Here is a 10636-nt window from a genome sequence, read left to right as displayed (position 1 = left end):
TAAGTAATATTAAATGGCATAAGCAGAAATGGATTTTTAAAAATATGACAAAAACAACAGTTTGTAATTGGTTAAAATAGTTTTAAGATATACTAAGCTGAGTCAATACTTAATTTAAAAAATGTCACTAATTGTATTATGTTTTATGTATATATTTTTTTCGTGCTATTGATATAATGACAACTTAAACAATTTATAAAGAAGTCAGGAACCAAAGATAGCTTTAACAAGTTTTAGATTAATCTGAAATGGCCTAGATGAGACAAGTGTACATGTAATGTTCTAAGGTTTATAACGTAAATGTTTTATGAACAAAATTTTGTTATACAAAATCACTCTTCAGTAACAATCATTCCTGAATCAAAATAAAAATAAATATTTCGTAATCTCTGTGACTGAAAATTATTTTAAAATAAAAAACAGATAATTAACATTCTGACTATGGAAAAATTGACAACATAGTAAATACCAATACATCATATAGCAAGTTGACTGTAAATTAAGCTGGGTAATAATTTTAATTAAGGGGCTCCATTTTTAATTAACATATTGACAACAGACTCAAAAAAAGCCTGACGGTAATAGATATTAGTTATTTAAAGTTAGTAATGCCTATTTTATTCCAATACATTTGGCTGTCAAAAGTTTAACTTTGGGGCTCTAATAGAAGTTTGCAATTTATTTCTCTAGTGCAGAATTCATTGGTTAAAAGTTAATGCTGTTCTGTGTAAAGTTAAAACTAATTTTTTTTTTTATTTCTTGAAAACTGTATGATTGCTCTTTGCTTCTTTAAATACACAGGTTCTTGTGTTATTTTTGACATTGTTATTATATTTTCTTCTTTAAACTTTACAACTAACTGAAAAATTAGTTGTTTTTTTCTACATCAGTTAAATTTTCCTCAAAAGTACTATTGAAATAAACTAATAAGATGGGCTGTAGTTAAATAGATTGGTTAAGATGATTGACTGTTGTGGTATTAAATGAACAGTCGTTAGGAAATATTTAATACCTTAGCATTAATCAGAGAGACAGTTAAATACTACTGGATTGATTAGTACCACATCACTAATTAGAGGGACAGTTAGGAATAACTTGGTACCTTAGCATTAATTAGATGGACAGTTAAATACTACTGGATTAATTAGAGAACAGTTAAATACTACTGGATTGATTAGTACCACGTCATTAATTAGAGGGACAGCAAAGAGAATTGTTGAATGAGTTATGTTGCAGTTGTGGTACTATGTGGCAGCTCTAAATTGTCATTGTTGTGTAATGCCAGTTATATTAATAATAAATGCACTTACATATATAATTGTTTTTTTTTTCTTTTGTTATCTTGCTGATCACAAAAACATGGAAATAATTACATATACACTATATATGAAACCACTGTTAAAAAAGCAGTCCTCATTTTTGATAGACAGTGGCCCTTAATTCTTCCAGTGACTATTAACTTGGGCTCTGGGATGTCAAATAATTTAAGCTTATGTATTAGATCTAGATCTACATACTTTATGGGACGGCATGGCCTAGACTGCTAACTCGATAGTTTCGAGTTAGAATCCGGGTTCAAGTTAGTGGAACGTCCCTGAGTCCACCCAACTCTGATGGGTGCCTAACTCACGTTAGGGAAAGTAAAGGCGGCTGGGCATAGTGCTGACCACATTAGGGACATTAATATTATCCCTTTATATGCCGAGGTCAAGAAACATGAACTCCACTTCATCTGCCCACTGGATCGTAAGGTCTAAAGATGAATGTTTTTTTTAATTACATACTTTACATATTACTTTACTATTACATATTTCACGTACACCGTCACATGCACATTTGAGATTAATGTTATATTTTAAAATAGAATTATAAAAATTTCAAGTGTTTTTTTTTTAAAATAAAGCTTGTTTCTTTTTAATGATCTTGCGTACCTCAAAACATAATGGTAAACGAAGGACTATAAAAGGATAACTTCTTAAAAATTCCACCGCACCCTATCTTTTGTCTAGTCTGGGCTGGTCTAGAGGCTAGTCTAAGTAGTCTAGTTTATTCTTGAATACACGTGTATTTGTGTCAAAGATATTCAGCAGTTTAAAACTATGAGTACTGCCTTCCAGCAGTCTAAAATGATAAGAACACACCTTTCATTTTCTTTAGGCCACAACGTAGATAAGATAAGCCGAGACATTTCTGTCAAAAACACACGTGTTGTGTGATACAAGTAATTTCGTCCAAACTTCGAACATGTGCAGACTATACTTTATTTCAGTTTATCTGTTGTTAGCAAGTAAGTTTTTTACTTAAATTTCCAATCACCCCCTCCATTGCATAACCAACCGCACGGATTAATAGAACAGAAAATCTCAGATTTTAAATAGTATTACTTCGGAATCAGTTTAGAGAAAATAACTAGTAATATTTTTATTAATACCAAATTAAAAGCATTATTCTTGTAATAGTTAATGTATAGTAATATATATATATATATATATATATATATATATATATATATATATATATATATATATATATATATATATATATATATATATATATATGAGACGCTTTGCCTATCACTGTAGAGCTTACCCGAAAGTCTCGAGTTCGAGTAGAAAGTCCCTGAGTCAACTCAGTTCTGATGGATACCTAACTCATGTTAAGGAAAATTAAGGCGGCTGGGCATAGTGCTGACCACCTTATCCCTTCATATATGCCGAGGTCAATTGAAACAGATGAACTCTATTTCAGCTGTCCCATGTGTCTTGGGCACAAACGGGCAAAAGAAGAAGAATATAAGTTATAATGTAAGAAAACGATAGTCACTGTAAGCCGGTGATGTCAGCACATTCCCACAACCATTCAAAGAGCTGGGCTAATGCGTGCTTAGACTTAGCTTTGATGGTGACACACGCACACGCACCCGGTTAAAAAATTACTATTGAAAGTGTTGGGAAATAATTTTCATTTTTCAAACTGACAGTAATAAGTGTCGGCATGTTCATTAAAAACAATTTTAAAAAGATTTTACAAAAACTCTAATTCTGTCTGAAAATTATTTATATTTAGTCCTTTAGCACTTACTTCCCTTTGATAAATTAGGAAAACACAATTACTTCCCTTTATAAAACATTGCATTAGTGGAAAAGAATTTACTTTTTATTACTTTGTTTTGGTGTTGGGAAAAAATAATTACATAATTAGCGGGGATTGATCAAGTGCAAATGTTGTAGGTATTTTACGGATAAGCTTGGAGTATTATAATTGTTCATTTGGTATGGTTTGGCACCTACGTTCGTTTAAGTGAGTGCAAAAGACTGAATAAGTTGGGGTACTATAGTCGTTTTTTAAGCTGAAACAGGCGATTCTGCCCAGGGCTAGAATGTGAGCACTTTGCGTTTATGTTCGCGTTTGTGTTTTCTTTGTGTTTAGGTTGGTTTTGCGTTAGTGGTGGCGTTTTGATTTGGTTCGTTTTTGTTCTTTCTTTTTTCGTTTTCGTTTGTGTTTTTTTCTTTGGGTTTGTGTTTGTATTTGTATTTGTGTTTGTAGTTGGTTTTGCGTTTGGATTTGGTTTATTTTCGTTTGCTTTTTCGTTTGTGTTTTTTTCTTTGGGTTTGTGTTTGTGGTTGGTTTTGCGTTTTGATTTGGTTTGTTTTCGTTTGCTTTTTCGTTTTTTTTTTCTTTGTGTTCGTATTGGTGTTTGTGGTTGTGGTTGGGTTTGTTGTTAGGTTTTTGTTTTCGTTTGTATTTGTAATTGTGTTAGCGTTATGTTTGCGTTTTTTTTGTTTTGGTTTTGGTTGGTTGTGGTTTGGGTGGGCAATGCCGGGTTTATGATGATTACTAAACACACAGGTAATGGTCTTTAACAGAAAGGTTTTTCACAGAAGCCAGAGCAGGGCCTGGCCGGGACGGCTAGTATTTACTATTGCGTGGTTACTGTAGAATTTAATTTAATAGAACGAGCCGACCCGCGGCATATCATACGCCGCTATTTAGTTGTTGTTTTTTTTCTACTTTTCAGTAATTCATAATTTGTGAATTCGACAGTACCAACGCTGCCACTGAAAATATTTCTTTAAAACACTATAAGTAGCTCGTTAAGGACGATAATCCCCCTCTCATTTAAAGTAAACTCCACTTAGTTACCCCCCTCCCCCCCAGAGGCGTAGCGACGCTTCGCCCGGGGACAAACTTTCGATTTGCACCCCACCCTCGAACTTTTGGTTTGCACCCCCCCCCTCAAACTTTCGATTTGCACCCCACCCTCGAACTTTTGGTTTGCACCCCCCCCCCTCAAACTTTCGATTTGCACCTCGAACTTTTCATTTGCACCCCCCCCCCCTCCCTCAAACTTTCAATTTGGCGCCCCCCTATGGTTGGCGCCCGGGGACATATGTCTCCCCCCGCCCCCCCCCCCCCCACGTATAAAATCGTTTCAAACTAAATTATCTGCCCCTAATAGTCGTCAATAAACCCGGCTCTGCTTGTGAACAGCGTGAACCACAGCTCACCAGACCATGTAGGGATGGGGGTGGTAGGGAGCTTGTTTTCTAGCGTCTCCCAGAAGAGAATTATATATATATATATATATATATAGATTGTTTTACTACAGAATTAAAATCTGAGTTGTCTTCTCTTGATTTAGTTCACACAGTCTTGGTGACGGAGGCAAAGAAGAAATCGAAAAAGTAAGAAAAGACAAAAAAAATATAGATTAAAAAAAATAATTAAAAAGTAAAAAAAAAACCACACACGCAAACGCACGCACGCAGGCACACACACACACTATATATATAGAGAGAGAGATTTGTAAAGTTTGATTCAAATTGTTGTCTTGTATGTAATATCTGAATATATATCTAAAGTGTCCACCTAATTATTTCCTACTTCCCCTACCAGGAATACCGAGGACGACGAATGGTACGATCCCTGTAAGTTCTTATCTAATGTGCGGTAGGTAACAATATATGTGCCTGCCATAAATTAGAAGAATAAGCTTCAGATTGGTGAGTTCATGTTTTTTTAACATTACTCATATCACATCAACGAGTGTATCAGCTCAACCGCTTCCAATTGTCAGCCCCCCGCCCCCCCCCCCCACCCCCCTCGTCTATTTACCCTGTTCCTCCTTCGCTATCTTTTGCTTTTTTTTCTTACTCCATTCCATATCCAACTTCTTTTGACTCCCAAATTGCAGTACTTTCAATTTACATCATCTACATGTTCAACAATAGTCCTTTCTTTTCTAATCCTTGGACTCCAGTCCCGCCTCCCCCACCCCACACACACCCACACACACACACCCACATTGCAGCAATTTCCCTCACCACACCCAAAATTTAATTTCTCATAAATAACCCCTCCCACAATTTTTTTTAATATAGAAATACACTAATTAATTAAGGTACTAAAGTTAATTCCCTTGAATTAAACTATCGGGGATTGTCACCCTTTACCATTTACTCGCCAAATGTCAGTCCGTCAGCTGTTGAGGTGGGCACGGGTAGAAATAGTGCTGAGTGTCAGTTTCTCTGTCAGGTCAGGCAATATGGTGGAGGAAGATCTACGCGTCACGTAAGGAGCTGCCCAAGTATTACTTCTTTGAGAATTTCGTCGACTGTCTGAGGGATTACGAGGGTATTTACGTCAACAACGGCAATTTTAAGACCCTAGGGCACGGTCGTGATGGTAGGTGTGTGGTTGATGTAGGGTGTGTGGTTGATGTTGGTTGTGTGGTTGTGGTAGGTTGTGTGGATGTGGAAGGTTGTGTGGCTGTGGTAGGTTGTGTGGCTATGGTAGGTAGTGTGGTTGTGGAAGGTTGTGTGGTTGTGGTAGGTTGTGTGGCTGTGGTAGGATGTGTGGCTGTGGTAGGTTGTGTGGTTGTAGTAGGTTGTGTGGTTGTGGTAGGATGTGTGGCTATGGTAGGTTGTGTGGTTGTAGTAGGTTGTGTGGTTGTAGTAGGTTGTGTGGTTGTGGTAGGTTGTGTGGTTGTGGTAGGTTGTGGTAGGTTGTGTGGTTGTGGTAGGCTGTGTGGTTGTGGTAGGTTGTGTGGTTGTAGTAGGTTGTGTGGTTGTGATAGGTTGTGGTAGGTTGTGTGTCTGTGGTAGGTTGTGTGGTTGTGGTAGGTTGTGTGGTTGTAGTAGGTTGTGTGACTGTGATAGGTTGTGTGTCTGTGGTAGGTTGTGGTGATAGGTTGTGTGTCTGTGGAAGTTGTGTGGATGTGGTGGAAGGGTGTATGTTGTGTGGTTTGGATGGTAGATTGACTCGTATGGTAGTAAGGTTGTGTTTTTAGGAAGTAGGTTGTGTGGTTGTGGTAGGTTGTGTGGTTGCGGTGGCACATTGAGGAATGTTGGTGGTAGGTTGTCTGGTTTTGGTGGTAGGTTGTTTTATAGTGGTGGTATGTTGCATAGTGGTAGTTTGTGTGATTGTGCGGTTGTACAGGTTTTCTGGTTGGGGACTTAACATTGTTGTGGTGGTGGGTTTTATGACTGTGGCCACAGTGCTAGTTTTGTTACTTACCGTTGTTGTGGTAGTGAGTACTGTGTCACACACCACGCGAGCATGTCTCCACCAACACATTTCCTTCCACAGTGCCACGGGGCTGGTGGAGCAGGTACCGAGCGCACGTGCGAGAGCAGAAATATCCTCTGGAACTCGAGACGTATCAGGAGTTTGAGCAGCACGCCGAGTACCTGGCCAGCGCGTACACTGTTTACATCACTGAGTCCAACTTCCCAATGTTTTGGGACGAGAGAGACAGTGAGAGCGATTTATTCTCTTACACCGCCGTTTTGTTTTCATTTAGCTAGTGCCTTCGTCTGCGAGCTCAATTATTAATATTGGTGTTTATACATTAAGGTATTATACTAATAATTAGGGTAATTCTAAGCAACAAAATTTAAAAAGTATGCTTGTGTGGATCTAGGGGTGTGTCTACCTCCCTCCCCCCCCCCCCCCCACTCGCCTACTATTTATTTGGAAAAAAAAGTTTTTTAAAACGTTAGCAGATTTTTAATTGTTCACGGCATCTTAATAATAATATTTTGTTCGCAATATTATTAATATTATGTACGTATAATTGAAAGCTATAGCTATGTCTTAATTTCGGGAGGGACATAAATCCCCATAACATATTTTTTTAAAATATCTAGTCATTCCCCTCGTTATAGGGAAAATGTTTATAAATAAAAATATTAAAATAAGATAGTTAACTTAATGTCTAATGTCGTAATGTGCAATAGCATTAACAAATTAAAAATGTTAAAAAAATGTTTAAAAGGATTATCGTTAAATTTAATTGTTAAAATGCGCAAAGAAAGAATTATCAAGCAGTTATTAAGTGACTACCCATCATCGATAACAACGTATTTTATTTAGGTAAAATAAATTTACTTTTTATTTTATTTCTTCAACAGTCCCAGAAGAATGGTGGACAAAATTTTACAAAACTCACAAACTTCCGTTTAAAGATGATAACGAAACGAAAGACAACTCTGAAGACAAGCAAGGCACAGAGGAGACAACCGACGACCGTCCACCAGATGACGACATAGAGGAGATTATCGTTGACTAAATGGGATTAAATAGGATTAAACAATCAACTAAAACACCACATATTGTGTTTCGTCAGGACTTTGTAATGTGGTGTGGAGAGGCAAGGGTTTCTTTCACACATTTTTCTTGGGTGTGGCTGGGGTACTTGAAACTTCGAAGGATGGGGGGGGGGGGGGAGGGGATGGGTAGGCGGACATAAGTTAAATTATGTATTTTCTGCCCCCCCCCCCCCCACTCCTGTTATTTGTCTGAATGTCTGAAAGAAACTAGTTATTCTGATGTTGGTAGAAGCAAGTTTATAAGTGAGAAAAAAAAAGGGGGGGGGGGGGGTGGACCGCATCAAATGTCGCCATTTGAGCATTAGAGGGTGGCACCAAAAAAAAAAACAGCATTCTTTAGCCGGTGAATTTACTTTGTCCATTTAGCGAAAAATTGGGTACGAATGTTTTATTACATTTTATTATTACATCTATATCTTTAATTACATCTTGGCCCACTTGACATGGGGATTTATCAGCCTGTTGTAGTTTTAGTATATCATATAAATTTAAGTGTGTGTGTAGGGGGGGGGGGTGTGTCTCACAGAGTTAGCTGCACCCAACCTAAGTTTAAAATCGTTTCAAACTAAATTATCTGCCCCTAATAGCCGTCACTAAACCCGGCTCTACGATTGTAAACATTTAGCGTGAACTACAGCTCACCAGACCATGTAGGGGTGGGGGTGGTAGGGAGCGCGCTTACAGCTTGTTTTCTATCGTCTTCAAGAAGAGAATTATATATATAGATTCTTTTTAATTTAATAAAAAACTAAATTGGAGGTAACTCATGAATTTTTTAACTAAAAATTATAATATCTTGTTGTTTCCCTTTTGAGCTAACTTTATAAAAACAAAGTCTAATTGTTTCCCTTTAATTTCTTCTAGTGACAATTTTTTTTCTTATACTCGCACTTACTGCTTAATATATACACACAGTTCCCTCCCCCTCAGAGTTTCTTCCAGGCATCTCTTGAAATGCCCCCCCCCCCCCCGGACAAAAAAGTCTGGAAGAAACACTGCTCCCCCACCTCTGAATGGATTAATTTAAATTAGGTTAACGAACCAACGTTAAGCAGAGATTAGCAACCCTCTTTTTTCATTCTGTTGATAAGTGTAAGTAACATGTCTAGAATTTGTTTGTTTGTTTGGCAATTTAATCTAATTTTAATCTAAAACAACTAATACATCTCGAAATCTTAACAATATAATAAAATACGAATCAATATTTTCTTCAAAGTATTGAGAATATTTTTAGAACAATTACATTTTTTTTTGTTTAAATGCACTCAACAAACCTTGTCTGATCTTTAAGAATACCGCTGTGCTTGGTAGGCAAAGTTCATCTGTACGTAAGTACGTGCGTTCTCTATAGGCCGTGAGGGGTGGGGGTTGTTTTGCAACACCATCACACCAGCGAGAAGCGTTGTTAGATGGTGTTGGGGGAGGGGGGTATAAGCCCTTCCACATGACCAGATACTACCTAACGCCAGACCCCAATCAACTAATGTTTAAAAGTCAATCAGGATTGCGAGAAAATCTTAAAACAACATCACTGAAAGCAAAACTCTTCGTGAGGTCTTGTAAAATATGAAACAATGTGATGTGAGCACTATCCCCCTAAAAGGGTCCGTACGCATATTACGTTATATTGTTGTTGGACGTGTCAGTCTGTATGACGTCATTAAGTTCCTCCCCCCCCCCCCCCCAAGCTATGATGAGGGAAAAGATGATGAATCAGGATCGTTAAAACTTAATTTCATTAAGTTCTAAAATACCCTTAAAACACATAATGCCCAGCTACTTTTGCTTTCCCTAACGTGAGTTAGGTACCCATCAGAGCTGGGTGGAGACAGGGACGTTCTACCGATTCGTACTCGAGACTTATGGGTTAGCAGTCTAGCTCTACCGCTAGACCACGCCGTCCCATCTTGATTGGTTGGATTAATTAAAGCAACTGTCTACAGTATCCCTTACCAATTCTCCAAGTTATTCCTAATAGAGTATACTCCCCTATTCCCCTACCCGCTCCGCCTCTGTACAAAGGCAAGCCAGTCATGCAATGGCGTCTTGACGTTACGTAAACCTCGTTTACAAAAACAATTTACTTGAATGTGCTCAGTTCATGCAGTAAAGTAAGAAAAAAAAAACGTTTATTTAAATGCAACTAACTTGATGTGTTTCGTTCGCCAGCCATGATTGTTTACATTAGGGATCGGCAGGCCAGATGGTGGGGTTTGTTTATGGGGTTTTTGTCTGAGCCTTTGTCTGGGGGGGGGGGGGGATTTTTGTATTGGCGGCGTTTGGTACTCGGGAGTCTTACATGGTTGATGTGGAGGTTGTGTGTCCGGTTAAGTGTCCGGTTGTGGTTATGTCCTGGTCCTGTTGTGGTCCACTCAAGTCGTGTCCTGGTCCGGTTGTGGCCTTGACTTGGTCCAGTTGTGGTCTACTTGTGGTCTGGTTGTGGTCAGGTTGTTGTCCGGATGTGGTCCGGTTGTGGTCTGCTTGTTATCCGGTTGTATTCTGATTGTGGTCCGATTGTGGTCTGCTTGCTGTCCTGTTGTGGGCATGTCATGAGGACCGGACAGGTAAAATCGTTTGGGTTCGGTGAAATGTCAGACTCTATTTCATGTGTGTGTGTAATATGGGTGAGAGGGGGGGGGGGCAGTGGTCGGGTAAGATGTGATAGAATGAAGGGGCTTGTAAGGTTGAGAGGAGGGTTGGGGTGGTAGTCCAGTAAGCAAAAAAAAACAAATAATTGGAAAGTAAAATCTGAAAACATCGTTGGTTATAAAGTACTGTAGTCCTAGTACTGGTGCACTTAGTACTGTGGCACTGTGGTTCAGAGTACATTAGGCACTGAGTACATGACTGTGTTTATAAACATTGTTGGTAAACAAGTTTGATGACGTAGGGCAGCAAAGAGTAATGACCGGGCAAAAAGAATACCCGGACAAGATTTACATCCGGATAAATCGAACACCAGGACTAAAATGACATTTACGTTAATTTAAGTGTATACAGTAAAAAAGAAAGTATGATAGAACATA

General features: G+C 38.3%; 1 protein-coding gene across 1 annotated transcript; it reads left to right on the top strand.

Moving 5' to 3' along the window:
* Window positions 1–2168: 2168 nt before the first annotated feature.
* Window positions 2169–7603, top strand: LOC131929277 (uncharacterized). The gene is made up of 6 exons (XM_059285357.1): window positions 2169–2287; window positions 4643–4685; window positions 4897–4928; window positions 5536–5685; window positions 6589–6756; window positions 7413–7603. The coding sequence occupies exons 1-6, from the start codon at window positions 2245–2247 to the stop codon at window positions 7568–7570; spliced, it is 594 nt and encodes a 197-aa protein (XP_059141340.1). The 5' UTR covers window positions 2169–2244; the 3' UTR covers window positions 7571–7603.
* The last annotated feature ends 3033 nt before the right edge of the window (window positions 7604–10636 follow it).

The sequence above is a fragment of the Physella acuta genome, unplaced genomic scaffold (genome assembly GCF_028476545.2).
Source record: "Physella acuta isolate Inbredline_101_S28 unplaced genomic scaffold, ASM2847654v3 ptg001603l, whole genome shotgun sequence".
NCBI lineage: Eukaryota > Metazoa > Mollusca > Gastropoda > Physidae > Physella > Physella acuta.
This window is presented reverse-complemented; position numbering and strand designations above follow the sequence as displayed.

Coding starts and splice junctions, on each gene's coding strand:
- LOC131929277 (XM_059285357.1), top strand. CDS start 2,245: ATGTGCAGACTATACTTTATTTCAGTTTATCTGTTGTTAGCAA. Junction 2,288..4,642: donor AGTTTATCTGTTGTTAGCAA/GTAAGTTTTTTA, acceptor CTCTTGATTTAG/TTCACACAGTCTTGGTGACG. Junction 5,686..6,588: donor CCTAGGGCACGGTCGTGATG/GTAGGTGTGTGG, acceptor TTCCTTCCACAG/TGCCACGGGGCTGGTGGAGC.